Here is a 20,401-nt window from a genome sequence, read left to right as displayed (position 1 = left end):
TAATGGGATTCTGTTGTTTTAGTGCCTTTGGACGTAGCAGCAGCATATGACATCATAGACCCCAACATTCAGGTACAGCCCTGAAAGTATCTTTGAATTGAATTGAATACCTGTCAGGCAGAAGCTTCTCTGTCAATGTAGGGGTTTATTCTTCTTCAGCAGCCCCTCTCCATTTTGGGGTAACCCAGGGGTCCACATTGGGACAATTGCTGTTTGTTTTGCACATGTTACTGCTAGGGTCCATCTTTAAGAAGAATAACATTCCTTTTCATTGTTTTGCTGAAGACATTCAGGTCTATGTGCTTGTTAAATTAAACAGTAGGACTCCACTAACGGCCTTAATAACCTCTCTGGGTGAAATTAAAATCTGGATGAGATTAAGTTTTCTTCACCTTAATGAAAATAAGACTGAGGTAATCTGATTTGGAAAATCTAATCCTGACCCATCCTATTGCAGTCGATGTTCTTGGTTCTTTAACTACCAGCAATCACTCTGCAGTGAGGAATTTGGGTTTTATTCTGTACAGTTCTCTTAAGCTAGATAAGTCTTTGTCCAACTAAGTCTCAATGTTAAAGTAGAACCTTATCTCTCTTTAGAAAACTGGCTGTTTAGAAGGCTGTTTATGCTTTTATCACCTCCTGTCTGGACTATTGTAACTCTTTATAAGTCAGGCTAGACCAATCAATCATCCCTGCTGCATTTACAAATAGTTCAGAATACTGAAGCTAGTCTTTTAACAGGCACAAAGATGCAGGAACACTGAACTCCAGTACTGAAATCTCTTCATTGGCTTTCTGTCTGTCATCGAATTGAATTTAAAATTTTATTTCTCACTTTTCAATTTGAAATGGTCTAGCCCCATCCTATCTACATTGTTTCAACATCCACAAACCTTTTCCAGTCAACCAGCCAGTTTCTCCTCGATGCTCCGAGATCAAACGCAGAGGTTATAAAGCGTTCCAAGACTGTGGAATACCTCGACTCTACATGTCCACACAGCTTAGAGCACAGAATCATTCGAATGTCTTTTAAAAACTCACCTTTATTTCCCGGCCTTTGATTGACTAAGTATGAGACGCTAAATGTTCTTAGAAATCTTCTGTGTTTTTATTTATTTTTTATTAAAGTGTTATTCAATTTGCTATTTTTTAATCGTTGATGTAATTGTGAGGCACTTTGGTCACCTGAGGTTTTTTAAATGTGTTATATAAATAAATTTGACATTGACTCAAGGAACTCTCCTGAGAGTAGAAATGACATTCGGCCACAACACTTTTCCTCTCCTTTAGTTTTATTGAATATGGAAGACAAATGCACGCGATCGCTACTGTAAGCTGGACCCATTAAATATAGAACCATAATATTTAGGACTGTGACTTCCCTCCAGGATTGTCAACAGGAAATATTGCTTGATAATGCAAAAAAGAAATATATAGTGCTTGTAAAAACAAAATAAAAGCAGCCCAGCAGCTTTAAGAAAAATCTGCATCGTCTGAAACGTCTCCAGTGAAAAGGAAGCCGCAAATCACTCCAGCTGCAGATGCTTAAGCACTTGTTAAAAAGTGTGATGTTTTTCCAGACGGTGTGAGCAGACTGGAAAAAATCCGATAAGGCGGCAGTTGTAGTTGGAAGGTTGTTGTTGCTTAAAGTCAAACAAGCTGCTGAAAGAATGTCCTCCCACAAATTTTGAAAGTTCTTCTAAAGTTTCTTTCTTAATCAAAGAGAGGCTACACCTAAGTTCCTTACCTGCCATCCCAGTGTTGGCTGGGCCGTGAGGTAGAAGGTGGTCATTGGTGATGGTCATGGTTGCGTTGGCAGGCTGGCTAGTCAGTGGTGATGCCAGCCTGATGCTGCCGTTCATCTCTGCACCGTTGGAACTGTTATGCGGGGGGAGCAGATCTTGACCTGCAGTGATATTTGGAGAAATATTATTGCTTCAAATAACTGTTTACATTTTTGTCATAATTCTGAATAAAAGTAAATTTTTTCTCTTTTTCCAAATACACACACAGGTCCACTTTAAAACCTTTTCAGTTCAGACATAATCCAAATGGTGGGACAGCATTTTGTTTCTTGCAGTCGCTTTTGGAAAGCTATAGCTTCATGTGCACACAGTCATTACAGCAACTAATACAGCCAGTATTAGGGTCAGGAAGCAATACGGTGCACGAAAACAGCAACTCTATTGGTTTGAATACTGTCATGAAGTTTGGTACCAGCCAGTTTTAAGCATGTTATGTTTGTTTTGTTGTACAAGACAAGATGGGAATGAAATGATAAAGCAACCTGGCCTTGATAGTTTAGTGGCAGTAAACAAATGTTTTCAGTGCTGATTTGTCTGCACATTTTAGATGTTTAGGGAGTTGGTTTGAGAGCTGAGGAATGTAAAAATGAAATGCTACCCTCCTGTTTGGTTCTGGTTCTGCGAATGCAGAGTGAAGAGGTCTCTGATGATCCACATGGTTTTTACCTGAACATAAACTCTGAAATGTATGCAGGCCCAAGATCTAGGGCTGCTGACAGCTCGGCTGGGGCCCGGGGCAACTCTGACATCCGTCACAGTTGTCCGACAGGCGGAATAGATAAAGTTGTGATGGAGCGAACTGATACTGTTCTCGTTTTCTCAGACAGGTGGGTGCCGGTAGCAGTGAGACCAGCTTTACCCTGCTCTGTTCTGGCTTTCTGACTGAAAATTGAGGCCACCCTCAGGTGATCCCGGGCCCCTGCTCTAGGCTCGGGAAAGACCTGTTTGTCCCCCCTGTTGATGGGCGTGCCAAGATCACTCAGTGCCTTACAGACCATGAACAAGATTTTAAAATCTATCCTATAACAAACATGGAGGCAGTAATTAAAGGATCCATTTCCCTGATTTTAGCCAGGATTCTGGCAGCAGCATTTTGGATGAGCTATTTGTATCATCATTACATTAATGTCAACTCAAGTTTATTTATATAGCACTTTTCAGCAACAAGGTACTCAAAGTGCTGAACATAAGGAAAAACATTACGATGATACAGAAAATCAAACAACAGAGGTAATTAAAAAAATAAAAAAGAGAATAGAATGATGGATAAGAAAATGAAAGGAAAATTGGACTGAAAATGCAACTAACAATTTTAGATGGCACAGCCAAAGGCCACTCTAAACAAATAAGTTTTTAATCTTGATTCAAAGCAACTTCGGGTTTCTGGGCTTTTACAGTTTTCTGGCAGTTTATTCCAGATTAGTGGAGCATAAGAACTAAAAGCTGCTTCTCCATGTTTGGTTCTGGTTCTGGGTATGCAGAGTAGATTTGAGCCAGAAGACCTGAGAGGTCTGGCTGGTTGATACACAGACAACAAGTCTGTAATGTATTTTGGTGCTAAGCCATTCAGTGATTTATAGACTAACAGAAGTATTTTAAAGTCTATTCTCTGAGCTAAAGGGAACCAGTGTAGGGACTTTAGAACCGGGGTGATGTGCTCCACTTTCTTAGTTTTAGTGAGGATGCGGGCAGCAGCGTTCTGGATCAACTGCAGCTGTCTGATCGACTTTTTAGGCAGACCTGTGAAGACACCGTTGCAGTAATCAATTCTACTAAAGATGAACGCATGAATTAGTTTTTCAAGGTCCTGCTGAGACATTAATCCTTTAATCCTGGAGATGTTCTTTAGGTGATAGAAGGCCGACCTAGTTACTACCTATATGTGCCACTGAAGGTTCAGGTCTGAGTCCATCACTACACCCAGGTTTCCAGCCTGACTGGTGGTTTCTAGCTGTATTAACTGAAGCTGTGTGCTAACTTTTAAACGCTCTTCCTTTGGTCCAAAGATTATTACTTCAGTTTTGTTTTGATTCAGCTGAAGACAATTTTGGCCCATCCATGCATTGATTTCTTCTAAGCATTTACCCAGCGCTTGAATGGCTTCATAGTCACCTGGTGACATCGTAACGTATAGCTGTGTGTCGTCTGCATAGTTATGATAACTTACGTTGTTGTTTATTAAAATCTGAGTTAGGGGGAGCATGTAGATTTTGAATAGGAGGGGCCCTAAGATGGACCCTTGTGGAACGCCACATGTGATTTTTGGGCTCTCTGATGTAAAGTTTCATACTGACACAAAAAAGTCCCTGTCCTTCAAGTAGGATTTAAACCAGTTGAGTGCTGTACCAGAAAGGCCGACCCAGTTTTCCAGGCACTCTAATAAAATGGAGTGATCAACAGTGTCGAATGCTGCATTAAGGTCCAATAATACCAGCACTGTGGTTCTTCCACAGTCTGTATTTATACGGATGTCATTGAACACCTTGACAAGAGCAGTCTCTGTACTGTGGTGAGTAGGAAGTCTGACTGGAAGACATCGAAGCGGTTGGTTGTTGTTAGGAAGTTGTTTAGCTGTTTAAACACAGCTATTCAATTATCTTACTGATGAAGGGGAGGTTTGATAACTGCAGTTTTCAGCAATTAATTTTCAGCATTAATTTAATGTAACCCACTATAAAGAGAAAGCATGCACCTGTTTTCCTGTGTCCTGTTTTGATAGGAAACCATTTACTCTGGAGATATTTTCAGGATAATAGAAGGCTGAATTATTAATGGCATTTAGTTGGTTGGTAAAATTCTGGTCGGAGTCCCTGATGCAACCTGGGGTTTTTTTGCTTGCCCTGCGATCTATCCCCCAAAGGGTCAAGTTCAGTTCTGACTTGTAACGTTTTTGTAAGCCAACTATGATACAGCATACTCTGAGAAAATGGAAGATGTTTATTTTTAATCATTCTTTATAATAGTTCAAACTAATTAGAAAATAGGATTTCCTCAGAAAACTTTTTAATTCCTAACAGGAAAACTCATGGTGAAGAAAAGCACAGATTGCTTCTTAAAGTCTTAGTTTGAAGGATTAGAATCACATAACAAAGAATCCGGAGGCTGAATAAGACATGCTCTAATGGGGAACAGGGGATACAAATCATCTCGTTCAAGGAAAAACTAACATTTCTTCACAAAGAGGGAATAGAGACCTAAGAAAGAAGTTTTCACTACATTGTAGGTACATTCCTCACCCCTGGTAACACCAGCGGTAAAGAACATCAGAGATGTGTAGGGAGGGGAAAAAAGGCTCCATCAGTTCAAAAGTTTTATTTCTGTTTTTAATTCAATTCTGATTCAGTATGTTTAGCTGAGAATGAGAATCAATAAAAAAAATCAATCCTTAAGGTATTTTTCACTTCAGGCTTACTTGTTATTGGTGTCTGCTGCAGACCTCTAAGCTTGTAAGAAGACAACTTTAGTGAACTTGTAGCAAACTGTCTGTACCTGAGATGGTGAGTGTGATCTCCTGAGTGTTTCCTGGCGCAGTGCTGGAACCGGCTGCTGAGGCCTGAGCCTGGACCTGAGCTATAGCCTGTGAAAGGCTGGAGTTGTTGATGGTCAGAGTAATCTCTTGGCTGCTGTTACTTCCTGCCACCAGCCCAGCATTGCTCATGACCTGGTTTAGGTCCTGGGAGCCTACATAAAGCATGTTCAAGCGCAGATGGTTACTCAACTGAAATAAGGAAGTGTCTGGATGCTTTGATTATGTCCTTGCTTTTACCTGTAACATCCTGCTCAGGCAGTCCAGCTATAGAGACGTGCGGCGAGGAGATGGTAGACGGCTGCATGGCCAGGCTGGTCAGAGGGTGGATGACAACGTTTGCAGCCACTGATGGGTCTGTTGATGACATGAGCTGGCTGCCAGAGTGGGAAACCAGGCTGGTGTCACCGCTCAGGGGCTGAGAGAGCAGGCCGCCCTGTTGTAAGGTCTGCTGGAAGAGGGCATGGTCGATCTGTGTAGGGAAACAACTGCCTCAGGTGAAAGTAGCAGAGCAAATGTTCAAGCAGAACATGGGAGATGTTGGATGACTTAAATCGGATTTTTTTTTTTTTTTTTTTAAATGAGAGGACTTAGAAAAAATAATGTTTTTATTTTATAAATATTCATTTATTTTGCAAAAAATTTGATTTAAAGTTGCATTCATTTTTTTTTTTTTGTTAAAAATGTCATTCTGTCCAAATGAATCAAATGTGTGTTTCTGGGGTTATTCTTTATCACCTTCTGCAAAATTTGCAAAACAATTTACACATTTTAACAGCTACTGATTGGATAATTAAGATTGAAGAACTATATTAACAGTACCTTGTCAATGTATTCATACCCCTAGAACCCATATTTTGCTACTTTACACTGAAAAACCTCAATTTATTAAACGCTTTGGCCTCCATAAAAACTAATGCTGTTTACTGAAGACACTATCTACATTGTGAAACCTAGTGGTGGCAGCAACATGTTGCGGGTATGCATTTCTTCAGCGAGGACACAGAAGCTCATCAGATTTTAAGAAAAGATGGATGGAGTTAAATGTGGGCAATGTTGGAAGAAGAGCTGTCTGAAGACTCAATACTATGGTAAAGGTACACTTTCCTTAGAATGGCCCAGTCAAATTAAAGACAAACATCAAATAGAGACCTGAATGTTGATGTTTACAGATGCTCTCCATCTTATCTGACAATACTTGAGCTATTTTTCAAAAAATAAGGAAATTATTCTGTATTAGACACGTGCAGCTGTAACTGCAGCAAAGGTGGTTCAACAAAGCATCGACTCAGTGTTGCCAAATACAAACACATGCCACACTTTTCAGATTTTTATTAGAAATGAATAAATAAATAAAAATATGTATCACTTGCCTGTACATATCTAAATAATATGAATACAATAAATTGACATTTGTGGTTGTGACCATAGGTGCTGGATTTTTCACTATGAAAGTCTGTTATTTCTTATCCTATTTTCTAAAAACTCACAAAATTAAATTAAATATTAAAAATAACTGCAAAATTTTAGTGCCACAAAGACAAAAACATGAGTTTGTATAGAATTTCTCTTAATGAATATTCATATTTTAAGCATCTGTTTGGGTTTCTGGCTTTATCCATCTTCACCGTGAATCTTTTTTCCTACCTCAGAAAACAACCAATAGAAGCTTTGAATGTTTTTAAGTGTTAATGATGATCAGGATCTTACCTATAAGGGGTGGCTTTCTGAACTAAAGGTCTTCTGATGTGAGAGCCAAGTTAACAGTGAGATGGGCCAGAACCGAAGTACATTACTACCATCTTAAAACAACTCCCACTTACTGTTTTCTAACCTTTACCCCTCCGTCACGTAGATGATCGTTTACATCATCTATCATAATTACAACAACGACCACATCAATAAGGATCAGTTAGCCATATGTTTTCATAAGAAACATCCTGCAGGAAAAAACACGTTCAGTTTACTCAACTACCTGGTGCAAAAGTTAAAATCTAAAATATGCGGTGCATCAAATGAACACCTGTTAAATACTGACTGCTGGTAACTCCAGAGGAATTCCAAAGTAAAGAAAAAAAAAAAAAAGACGATTGTCGATTTTCTTTAAAACGTTTCCACTGATGTGCAACCTTGAGCCTGTTTCTGGGTCTTACCAGAGGTTTCCATCTTGAGACAAAGTTTCCACCTTTAAACCTGAGTAGGTACTGCATCTAAAAAGTTGGGTTTTTCTAACTTATCCACTAAAGTCTTCTATTAACTCACCAGCAGATCCTTTCTGTCTGCTCTCTTCTGTTTGCCTGCCTTATCATCTTACAGCCCCCACATCACCCACTGTGGTAGCACACATAAGCTTATTATGACAACTTTCCTGGTGTCTAAATGTCTCAGAGCCTCGGAGTAAAACATTTGGCACCGATATCTCTTGCGCAAAATTACTTTTGCTGTTTGTGTGGGAGGTAATGTGAACGCTGCGATTCGTTTTTTGGGGGGGTTTTTTGCCTTCCGAGTTTCTGAGTGACTGCTTCTACAACATTCACAGCTTCTCTGCAGTATGCAACTTATGACTTCCAGGATTGGGACAAATGTAGCTAAGGTGTGAGAGTGAGGGGCCATTCCCTGCAGTTATGGTCTGATCCCCCCAACCTACACATAATCATGAGTCAGCTGATGAGATACCGAACCTCATGTTGCTCTCAGTGACAGTGTTTCACCTTGCACAAAAGCTCTACAGACAACAACGCATGAATGTAAAGAGGCATACTTTACATTTCCTTACGTTCTACGCAGAACTCTGCTTACAGGTTCCTCAAATTAGAATAGCAACAATAAACTATGTAATTCAGTAATTTAATTCAAAAAGTGAGATTCACACATATTACACACAAAGTGAAATATTTTAGATTATTACATGAGACCAATAAAAATACTATCGGGCTTCAGCTCGTGTACATAGTTGGTTCCGGTGTCTCTCATCTTCTTCTTCACAACACTCCCATGACTGTGTTGGGCGTAACATAACATCCCTTTTATTTGACTTTTTGATGATACCCTAATTTATTAACACACAACTGCAAATTCAGTGAAAATATTTGAAGTTTTCAACAAATACTATTTGGATTTAGAAGGTTTTAAGGATATAAATCTGAATATATCTGATTCCTGCTGTGCAACACTGACTAAGCAGAACTCTTTATAGGATGCTCTTGCAAGAACTGCTCTGCATCCTTGTTTCTTTCAGCTATCCTGCCCATTTGGTGTCTTAAGGGAGCAGATCACCTGTCACTAAAAGATCTTTATAACCAAATTGATTATGTAGTAAGATTTTTTTCAAAGCAAAACATTTGTTTTCGTACACAGATGTTTTGCCAAAGAAATTGCTGCCACGCATAAAATGTCTTTAAATAATTTAGGTCCGTGGGACAGCACACATGGACAAAAACACAGGTTTCATTGGGAGATGGGTCACCTGTAGTGTGATGTTGTTCGCATCGATGCCAGAGATCTGCACGTTGGGACACACCAGGCTGGCCGGGGTCAGCTGGAGATGGATGCCATCCAATGTTGTCAGGCCATCTGGGAGAGACACAGTGAGGTCTCCTGCAGCTGAAACACAAGCATGGACACGGACAGATATAGGTACAGTTTTACCAGGTTGTATGAAGCTAATATCTGAAGATTAATCTTCTAACATTATAATAACAGAGGGAAAGTTTGGATTTCAAAAACATTCTTCAGAAATCCTTAAGTGTAGTTTCCATACACAAGGAAACACTCTGCTCATACTGTGAAAGCCTGTTGCATAAAACTTCAAGCCTTCCTTTATATCCAAAGAGATTTTGCATCCAAGCTGAAAACAAACATAAAAAGGATTCTTCAAGGCACTTTGACTTTTGGATCAGCTAAAGCTAGATTTAGGCAGGAAACATTCAAAAGCTGTGCTTTGACTGGAAAAAATAAGGCAAACCAAATGGTGCATAGTGGTAAAATAGCTTCCTCCTCTTGGGTTTAGACCTTTTAAACTGTGACATAAATCAAACGGTCTGAGTAACGGTGCAGACGCTGCCATGTAACTTTCTACCAACTGAAAGATGATGATCTCCTGCAGGATTTCAGTTTCACAAACTGACTTTACAGCATTATTATAAGCCTGATATTACAGTCAGACTAGTGATCTATAACATAGAAATGACTCCTTAGAAATATAAAGTTTCGGCCTTCAGCTTTACTGTCTTGGATGATTTCTGACTCTCAGCATGATGACCCTGGTTAGCTGGAGGTGATAAAATCAGTTCTGTGCAATCAAACCCAGATCATGTTCCTTATATTGTGCTTCCCTTTACTGCTTTGCAAAACATTTTATGTTTTTTATGTTGTGCAAAACTGTGTATTTCAACACCCACCTGACATAGAGGCTGGCAGGATGGCCTGACTTACAAGGCCCGGTTGCAGCAAGTTCTGGTCAAACTGCCCAGTCAAAACCGGATTGGCTGGGAGGTAAATGTTGGGGTCAGAGTTGGTGGTCTGTAGTAGACCCACAGGTTGAAGTGGCTCCGATGCTGCTGGCTGCTGGCCGTGACTGGAGGCCATGGTCTGCCCAGTTCCAGAATTCTGACCATGTCTAGAATGACTGGTAGAGGTAGAGGAGCGCTTGGATTTGCGACTGTCACTGTTTGGACGAAAGTGACACTGGATGTGGGTTTTACGGTGGCCTGAGGTTCTGAAGCGAAGTTCACAGAAGGGACATTTGAAGGGCTTGGAGCCGGTGTGGAGGCGCATGTGCACCTTCAGGCTGCCCTTAGTGGAGAAGGAGGTGTTGCACATATGACAGCTGAACAGTTTCTGACCTGCAAAAACAAAACAACTCAAATAACTGCTCAAGTCTGAAGTTTTTCTTCGCAATCAAACATCTACAAAACGTTGTTCAATGGTTGCAAATATTTAACACTTTCAAAACTACACAAACAACCTTTGTTTGACAGAGAGTTTGCTGCTGACGGCAGGTAGTGCTTTGGCACCTTCTGCCTTTGCTTTTCACTTCTAACTCCATCCTTGCAAACAACTTCAAACACTCAAACACCAAGTACTCTTCAAAGCATTTCACAAACACAGACATACAGCTTTCATTCAACCCAAACTTTAGATATGACCAGTATTAGAGTGGGATGCACTGTGCTAGTTCCAGGTCTGATAGCCAGAGCAGAGTCATTTAGAAACAAAGTCCTTTAATAGAAGATGAATATTCTTCAGAACACCACTGACAGGAAGTTGGGTTGTGGCAGATAACAGGAAGTTTAATCTGTTAGAGCAAAATGTCCAATTCTACCAGGGAAAGTACTATATTAGGAAATTAGAACAGTCTGTTGAAGATCTACATGTATCATTTATAGTTGGTAATGCTAACAGCAATAGCAGTGGTAATTGCTAACATAGGAAGCTAAAGACAGTTTTAAACATTACCTCTGCTATCAGATTGTCTTTATAAAAAACAACAACAAAAAAACACCAGAAATGTGAAATCCTGTTTTACTGCAGAGCTGTGTAAAGCTGACTGCTCTCTCAACTCACTGAGTGATGTTACCTCTTGATGAGGACATACATGCTTCATAAGCCTCCTGTATAGTAGAGCAAACCAAAGGATTTACCAACCTAACATATCTAGGAATAAATTAGAGCTCAAATATTGAGTTGGAAACAGATTTTACTTATTTTGAAACAACTTTGTCGGAAAAGAAAACGTTTAGCAAAAATGTGATGCGGTGCATTTGCTTTTTCAGGTGTGCAGATTTAGCCTGAAGGATTTTACTGTACTTGTAAATGTTTTCATTTTAAGTCTTTTAGCACTTTCAGGCTAACATTGTAAATAAGAAATCATTCTTGATATTTTCCCTGGTGAAATAAAAGTTTAACAATTATATAAAAGATTTTTAGTATGCAGAGAGACTTTGGGCAGTTTGGAGGAAAATCACCTTATTCTACCACAAATATTTTATTGATAAGACACCTAAATGTTTAATTTAGTAGTCAAGTAGTTAATTAGTAAGTAGTTAAGTAGTAAAAAAGTATTGTGAATTAGTGCACCTGTAGTTTTGTCTAATGTTTTTCATGCACTGTTCCCCAGCTGTTTGTTGTGATAAATGTTACCTGTATGTGTTTTCACATGGCAGTCCAGGGTTGATTTCACTGTAAAACTCTTCCCGCATTCATCACACTTGTAAGGTCTTTCACCTGTGTGGATCCTGATGTGCCTAAATATAGGAACAGACTGTCAACGTCACGTGTAGAACTCATGTTTTAGATGTGCAAAAAACAGATAAAGAGATATAAAGTAATGATAAGCACGAGACAGAAATAGGTCAGGTGTGAAAAAATTCAATAACTAAAGTGTGAATTTTTTGAATCAGGTAATTAAAATAAAATGTTAGGTTAGGCTCACTGTGGAGTTTTTTTTTTTTTTTTTTTAAGAAAACAAAATTATTGGGGCTTTGACACATTCAAAAACATGAAAAAGGAACTTAAAATTTTCTTTTCAGCACCAAAAAACCCGTAATCTCCCACTTGTCCAGGACCGGGTGGTGGGCAGCAGTCTAAGCAGAGACACCCAGACTTCCCTCTCCCCAGGCACCTCCTCCAGGTCCTCTGTGGTAAGCCTGAGGTGATCCCAGGCCAGCCCAAGCAAGTCCTGGGCAGTCCCTTGGGCCTCCTCCTGGCGGGACGTGTCTGGAACACCTCCCAGGGGAGGTGTCAAGGAGACAGCCGAAACAGATGCCCGAGCCACCTCAACCCCTTTCAAAGTGGAGGAGCAGAGGCTCTACTCCGAGCTCCTCCTGGATGGCTGAGCTCCTCATCCTATCTCTAAAGGAGTGCCCAGCCCCCCTACGGAGGAAGCTCATTTCAGCCGCTTGTATCCGGGATCTCGTTCTTTTGGTCATGACCCAGAGTTCATGACCATAGGTGAGGGTAGGAACGTAGACCGCCCGGTAAAACAATCTCTTCACCACAACGGACCGACGCAGTGTCCTCATTACTGCGGCGGGGCACAGATCCGTCTCTCGATGTCCTGCTCCATTTTTCCCTCACTCATAAACAAGACCAAGAGATACTATAACTCCTCCACTTAAGGCAGGAACTCTCCTGCAACTTCTTCTTTTCAGCACCACAAAAGCCATTTCTAAAATTGTTCATACAGATATTCTTACTCTGTCATTGGAAGAGTAGCTCGTTTGATCAATAAGAGCTAAAAAACAAACTAAAACAAAAGCAATGTGGCTGCCAGTGAGAGAGAACCTAAAAAATAGACACGTTTGATGAACAGTTAACATATGCTTCTCTGCTGTTTCTGTCCAACATAAAGGGTTTATGCAAACCTCTCCTACTTTCAGCTGAATCCTTAATCACACAACGTCTTGAGCTGCCCCTCATTTCTTTTTTTGCTCCCAATGAGTTATAGATTAATTTCCCTTGTGTTGTTTAATAATTCACTAAACACTGATGAATAATTCATTCAGGCATAAGAAGGACATCCATAAGTCTAACCAAAGTATGGTCTACAACACAGAAATCTTAACACAAAAGCCATTTCAAATTAATTGCTTGGTTACTTTGATCATACCAGCTTGTTGCGCAGACACATTATTTGTCCCTGTGTGTCTCAGTGTATTTCTATACATAAATACTAGCTAAAAAACTATCTAAAAAATCAGGTTTGATCTAGTTTGTTCCAACAAGGTGATTCCTCCAGAGCTATAAGATGAAATCTTTGGTTTTTATTGGACTGAGATGACGGCCAGTCCAATAAAAATCACTTTGCAACCATGTTGGCTGTATACACAGGGTTTTTGTTCAAGTCTGTGTCCAACCTTTAAATTTCAGACTGATGCCTGAAGATGATGCTTCAATATATCCATCTAATGTTTCTTCATATCTCCTATTTAGTGAAGCACACCAGTTTCTCCTACGGGACAACACCCCCACAGCATGATGCTGCTGTTGGACCATTTGTTTGCTAAAATATACCCCAGTATGGTCTGCTACCATAACTCCCAGCAGGAATTGCAGCTGATAGGAAGGGGCATCGCAGCTCTGATGTCACAGTGGACGATATAAGAAATAATGAGGCCTCTCTCCCTTGGTTTTCACAGCTGGAAACCGAGACCGGTTATTACGCAACGGAGGCACACATCCTTCTGGAGAAGAAACTCTGACGTGGGTTTTCATTAATTCTCCCTACTCGCCAGAAACTCATGAGACTCAACGAATTAAGCTTATGAGGATAGGAAGACTAGTAAGTTTTACTTTACTGATCGAAGACGTGAATTTAACACGTGATCAAAAACCTACGGAGGTTTCATGGAGATGAAATTTTCATCCTTGTTTTGCCAAAATAAGGTCAAAGTTCCCCCACCTTCGGTGAAGCGGTTGATTAAACAGTGACATCTAGCAATAGTTATCAATTATTACTGAGAATTTAAAATGTGTAATTATCAAGGACTTTGAGCCATAATTACAACACCAGAGGACATCTCTGATTTCGATTCATAAGTAATGATTTTTGGTTAAGAAATTAATCTTTTTCAAATTATGATTTTCAATTATAATTCTTGATAAATATTAATTAATCAATAATCATAATTCTTACACTGCCAACCTCATACCCGACAGTTGGGATGGTGTTCTCAGGCTTGCAATCTCCCCCCATTTTTCCTCCAAATGTAGCAATGTTTATTATGGACAAACATTCAAATTTTAGTCACATTTTACGGCAGGAAATGTCTCCAAAGATTAAGGTATTTATTCCTGAGAGCATTTGCCAACTATGATGTGGCTTTAATGATGCGTTTGGAGTGACAGCTACTTTCCAACGCCAGTAACATGGCTCATTTCCCTGTGGTTAATGACGCTACCAGTTTGGGTGAGTATCCTCATGAGGTCTTTTGCTTTTGTTCTGGGGTTGATACACACATTTCGGGCCAAAATACATTCACCTCTAAGACACAGAACCCGTCTCCCTCCTGGTCGATGTGATGGCTGGACGTTCTCCAGCTGTTTATGCATTGCTTATAATTTGAGCATCTTGAAATTGTAGCCAAGGAAACAGAGTTGTGCAGGTCCACACTTTGCTTCCTGATATCTTGACTGTTTTCGTTTGATTTTCCTATGATTTCACACAAGAAGACGATTGCAATGAAAGACATCTACAGATGTGCCTCCATTTAACTCAGATTTTGTGGAATATCAGAAGATTACAAAGCCATGGCCTCATCATCTGGTGTTTCTCAAATAGTTAGGTAACTTGGGGCTCAGGGGCACATCGGCATGTGGCAGAAGGAAGGTGGAAATGAACACACAACTTACCAGTAGAGACATAAGGTTCACAACCAGACAGCTTATGCTCATCCGACAAAAGGGCAAAGGCATCAGGCATTATTTTTACAGGAATTTGCCCATAACCGGAGACATAACCCTACCTGACGAGGTCGCTGGGCTTCTTGAAGCTCTTGGGGCAGTAACTGCAGCAGTTGGCAAACTTGGGCTCCGTTTCCAGCTCCACAGCTTTGTCTTTGATCTCGCTGATACGATCCCTCTCAGCTGCCGACTGGGCGAGGATCCGCTCCGACACAGAGGCCTCCTCTCCGGGATCTTTCGCCAGCTCGGCTGCCTGCTCCTCAGTGAAAGTGATGATTTCCAAACTCCTCCTCTTGGATGCTTTTTGTTCTCCATCCTCGTCATCATCTTCCCCATCGTGACATTCAAGACCTATAACTGGCAGACATGTGAACTGTCAGGACAACCAAAAGAAGGATATGCCTACCTTTTCTATTGTCCTTCAAAGTTTACCTTTATTTCTTTTCTTTATCATGTTCTTTAGTGCAGAACAACACAGAATTAGACAAATAAAGGAGGATAAAGAGGAGATAGGCAGACTCAGCATATGAAAAACTCTTTATGACTAATGGACAAGCCTTAGATAAGGAACACATAAAAAGGGTTAAAAGTATCAAACGTTTTAGATGGACACGTTCATAAACATTGCATGATTTCATCTTCCTTATTGATCATACCGTTTAAGATACAATGATTGCAAAAGTATTCATACTTGTGCCACTTTTCCATATTTTGTCATGTTACAAATACGACAGTCAGTGAATTTTACTGGCATTTATGTAACAGACAAACACAACATGGCACATAACTGAGAAGTGGAAGGTGAGTGATATTTTTTTAAATATAAATATCGGAAAACAGTGACGTGCCTTTGTTTTCAGCCCCTCTGGGACTTAACTATGTAGAACCTAATTTTGGGGCAAGCACAGCTCCAAACCTTATTGGACATGTCTCTACCAGCTTTGCACATCTTGATATTGAAATACCTAACTTGGCGAAACCATTCCATTGTAGCTCTGACTGTACTGTATGTTCAGGGTCATTGTTTCACTGGACCGTGAACCTCCACTCCAGTCTTAATCCTCCTTCAGGTTTTCTGATAGGATGGTCCTGCATTTGATCATTATTGATTATTTATTTATGTATTCCTCCTTCTCTGTAAGGTGACCCTGGGTTTTAGAAAGGCACCCGCAAATAAAATGTATTATTATTATTTAGCTTCATCCATCGTCTCATCAATTCTAATGCGTCCCCAAAGCACGGTGCAGCCACTACCATGTTTCACAGTGGGGATGGTGTGTAAAAGGTAATGAGCAGAGCTGTCGCTTCGAACAAACCTCTGAGTGCTTCACAGAACAGCTGGATTTATCCTAAAATACAGTGACATTCGGGCCGACTCTGTTTACCATACACGACTTCTAAAGGCCACTGCATGCACTGGATTTCAATTGAAGGGGTACCCTATCGAATCGAACTGAACACAAACGCACGCCACAATTTTTAATTTCCTTCCACTTCCAGTTTCTGCCCGAGTTTAAGTTGCTCCATAGCAGAAGATCCCATAAAAATATACTGAATTATGCGGTTGTAACACAACCAAAATAGCTCAAAACACAGCCAATATCAATTTAAATGTCAATATTTTTGTTGAAAGTAATCAAAAAAATTAACTTAAAATAATGTGAATAACTGTGATTATAAAAACCCTTCCAAGTGTAGAGACATCCTCACCTTTCTCCTCCACACCGTGCTCCTTCTTCATATGCCTTTTACAAAACAGACTGGTACGGAAGGACTCACTACACATGGTGCATTTGAATGACTTGCTGTGGATGAACGTGTGGCGACTGAGGCTTCCATTAGTGGTGAAAGAGGCGTCACAAACATCACACTTATAGGGCTTCACTCCTGTGAGGGACAGGTGAGAGCAAAACTGAATATCTGCAGCTTTCAAAACAGGTTTCATTTGAGGTCTGATGCTGCTATTAAAAAGGTCCTGATAATATTGAAGGATTTAGCCAGTTGTGTTTTTTTGCCTAGATGAAAAAACCTACCTGTGTGTGTGTTGAGATGGGACTTCAGCACTCCTGCTGAAACAAAACCTCGTCCGCAGAGAGGACATGTGTACGGTTTCTCCCCAGTGTGGGATCGGATGTGCTGCTTCAGATGGCTCGACTTTTTGAAAGCTTTGGAGCACCAGTTACATCTTAAGAGACAAAAGGATCGGAGTTTGGAAGAATTATTATTTACCATTTCAGGAAGTCCTAATATTAAAAAGGAAGAGAACAGAGTGTTCAGGAATATACATTTAAGAGGAATTCAGAAAAGATGAATCATCTTCTGGCTCCAGAGGACCTGGCTGGTAGAACAAAGCCTTTAGTTTCTTGTTTATTTTGTTGCTGAAATAAATACGTTTGTAAGGAGGGATGCAGTTATAGGAATAGTGAGCAACTATCGTACAAGTGAGCATAAAAACCGCAGAGGTGATAGTCCATTTCTGAAGTTCCTCAATCACAATTTATTCACACAACAGATCCGCTGAATTCTGCCTCTCTTGAGTTTTATTTATTTAATTCATTCTAGCAAAGAAAATACAACAGAGAAAGGACTTTCCTCATTTTAAATCTGTACTGGGCTGCACGGTGGCGCAGTTGGTAGCACTGTTGCCTTGCAGCAAGAAGGTCCTGGGTTTGATTCCTGACCGGGGGTCTTTCTGCATGGAGTTTGCATGTTCTCCCCGTGCATGCGTGGGTTCTTACCGGGTACTCTGGCTTCCTCCCACAGTCCAAAGACATGCCTGTTGGGTTAATTGGTCACTCTAAATTGCCCTTAGGTGTATGAATGAGTGTGTGCATGGTTGTCTGTGTGTTGCCCTGCGATGGACTGGCGATCTGTCCAGGGTGTACCCTGCCTCTCGCCCATAGACTGTTGGAGATTGGCACCAGCTTCCCCGTGACCCACTATGGAAGAAGCGGTAGAAAATGACTGACTGACTGACTAAATCTATACTGTACAATGCTGAGAAAACCAGGTTCTAAAGCCAACTTCATGCCAGGTTCCACGGTTCATTGTTTGAATACCTGTCCCAGCCTGCAGCAACATTAACCTCCCACCTCATGCTAGATTTGGCCCATTTACAGCACATTCAACATATTACTTTCATTTATTTCAATTTACTTTGACCCAGGACAAGGCATATGCAATGTTACATTTAAAAGAGACCACTGTCCTGTCTATAGGCCTTGTAGCTATAGTTTATGGGCTCGGTCTCTGGTTAGGCTTTTAAAAGTTAACCTTTAATGCAAAGAAAATTTTTTAAACCTAACAGCTAAAAAAAAGAATTCAACAAAAACAAAAACACCCCTTAAAGTTGATTCATGCATAAAAAGTGCTGAGCAGTGTATGCTAACATATTTGTCTCTGTTGAATTTTTTTCCACATGAGATGTTAAAGCTCTTCAGCTAGACAATGATTTCATTACTGGTGGCTCCTTTAAATAGGAAAGATTTTAGACTTTTTGCATCTCACTGAATTGCAGTCTCTGTTTACAGCTCTCCTTGTTATGACTCCTGCTGTGGTTGGCTTTGAAATCATTTGAGTATTCCCCCTCTGGGACAAGTCTGTTAACACATTTCAAACTCAATTATATAGAAGATAAATGTATAAATCTATTGAAGCGAAAGAGATTAAACTTTTTCTGGATTTTACCATCATGCCACTTCATTGGCTTTAGGTCTGAGACTTCCACTGCTTGTTTGTAATGAGGCTTTAAAACTGGTTGGCTAGCTGGGTTCCACACAGTTTAAAGCATGCACATATAATTTAGAATATCCAGGGAAACATAATCTTATCTTATCTTAGACACAAGCAGTCAACATTTCATTTGACCGTTTTCTAATATGAGACAACACCCAGATATTTAAAATCATCCACTTTTGGGGGGTTTACTTGTGATCGATTACCACTTTGTGTCTGACTGTGAAACCCATTGAGACAGTTTTGGTACAAATTAACCCAGATATGATCCTTAACCCCATGTTAAGGACTGGGAGGGCCCCATTATTTGCCTGGTTAACACTCATCTTAGCATTCTTTCTTTTTTCACCTAAAGCTGGATTTCTCACCAAAATATACAATCTTGTCAATAAAATCAATGGCCAGGTCACATCTTTTTTGCCTTTGTCCCTATAGTGAGGATAATGCGAGCCATTAATATCTCTGGATATTGTTCAACCTCAAAACTTAAGCATTTCTCCTCTCCTCTCCCAGAGAGGAGGCCTCCTCCATTTTCCCACCAGAAACGGCGCTACAATACCACCGAAGAGGAAGAACTAGCAGTGCAGAAGATAAGCAGCTGCTGTGCATCGTCTGATTGTCCTTTTTTCATTTTCACTGTGTGACTCACACAAATGCCAATGAGACAAACCTGTAGGCTCTCTTTGTGCTATCTTCACCATCTTCATGGTAGTCTGGTGCTTCTGTGGGCAGCTGGAGATCATTTTCACTGCTCTCCTGAAGAAGTCCGTTTGTCTGTATAAGCAAAGAAAAAAACAACAAACCAACAACCCAATTATAAAACATATCAGATTACATTTCACTGTACCAGGATAATTTCAACACAATGCAAATACTACACAATTGTTACAGTTTAATCCCACATTCTTCATGCATTAACTTCATTCAACCAGGAAGTTTGTTTATGGTAGGAAATGAGACATGGTTCTCTCAAAAGATAAGAAAGCAAAGGAGTAACAGTTCTGAAAACAACAACAACAAAAACTGCGGTTTCAAAATCGCTAAAAGGTTTATACCTTTCTTAAAATGTAAAGACTTCTTAATGAGATGCTAGGTGAAGCTTCTGAGTGACAACTTTTTGCTGTGAACTGCCATTCAGCTGGCTAGAAGAAGGCTCTTGCAGTTTCCCATGATTACAAGAAAGACAACTTTAGCCGTTTGAAAACATTTCTGACCCCCCAAAAAATGGACCTCCATGGGTGGAAACTAAATGAGCGCCACCTATCATTCTCATGAAGGTAACACTGTATTAAAGCTAATGTTACTAAGCTTTGTCAATAATCAATCCAGAACTCTCTATTGAAATTACTGCAATCAATCACCAGTATTTTGATTATCTTTTGGTTGGAAGGCCTCCTTTCCATCACCCTAATCTTTACTTGCCACCATAGAATCTTTACTGCCTCTTTTCCATTCATGGTTCCAGCACTGCACAGTTCCACTCCACGCGTTCCCGTTCTACCCAGCACTAAACCTGTTGTGTTTCCATTGACCCACTAACACCTGGAGGTGTGGCTTGAAGCCAATGTGAATTTGAAGGAAAATTTAAAAATCAACATAGCAGCCATAAAATAGGCATTTACCCCTATTGACCTTTTTTTTATTTTGCTGACTCAAATTCTAGAATTTAGGATAAAATAGCTTTTAAATATACTGAGACAATGAATTCTTAGATTGCATGCTGGTGACCTTAGCTGAACTATTTAGGGTGTCTATTTTTCAAAGTCTGGCTGCATCAGATCGTTAATTTAGGCCTCAGTTCTTTAAAACCGTAAGACAAAGAAATCATTCTCTATATTTGATTTCATAAAAATAGGATATATTGGAGGTCCAACTACATTCAACTTCACAAAATATCAAATGGGTCACACAGTGGAGTGTTACACGAGAAAGG

General features: G+C 40.1%; 1 protein-coding gene across 7 annotated transcripts in view; it reads right to left on the bottom strand.

Annotated features, from left to right (window-relative positions):
- Positions 1 to 20,401, bottom strand: part of LOC124866313 (zinc finger protein 236-like) — a 100,676-nt gene that overhangs the window by 28,265 nt on the left and 52,010 nt on the right. For 6 of the 7 annotated variants that reach the window (XM_047362038.1, XM_047362039.1, XM_047362040.1 and 3 more), the window contains 10 exons: positions 19,139 to 19,242; positions 16,767 to 16,918; positions 16,444 to 16,620; positions 14,796 to 15,090; positions 11,473 to 11,576; positions 9,732 to 10,175; positions 8,798 to 8,934; positions 5,572 to 5,803; positions 5,295 to 5,486; positions 1,748 to 1,906 (listed from right to left, as the gene is read on the bottom strand). In XM_047362038.1, coding sequence (XP_047217994.1) covers positions 1,748 to 1,906; positions 5,295 to 5,486; positions 5,572 to 5,803; positions 8,798 to 8,934; positions 9,732 to 10,175; positions 11,473 to 11,576; positions 14,796 to 15,090; positions 16,444 to 16,620; positions 16,767 to 16,918; positions 19,139 to 19,242 — 1,996 coding nt within the window. The remainder of the gene's footprint in view (positions 1 to 1,747; positions 1,907 to 5,294; positions 5,487 to 5,571; positions 5,804 to 8,797; positions 8,935 to 9,731; positions 10,176 to 11,472; positions 11,577 to 14,795; positions 15,091 to 16,443; positions 16,621 to 16,766; positions 16,919 to 19,138; positions 19,243 to 20,401) is intronic. The other variant, XM_047362041.1, reaches the window with a different exon arrangement.

The sequence above is a fragment of the Girardinichthys multiradiatus genome, chromosome 3, assembly GCF_021462225.1.
Source record: "Girardinichthys multiradiatus isolate DD_20200921_A chromosome 3, DD_fGirMul_XY1, whole genome shotgun sequence".
Classification (NCBI taxonomy): Eukaryota; Metazoa; Chordata; class Actinopteri; order Cyprinodontiformes; family Goodeidae; genus Girardinichthys; species Girardinichthys multiradiatus.
The sequence above is the reverse complement of the archived record's forward strand: the minus strand, read 5'-3'. Positions and strand labels throughout refer to the sequence as shown.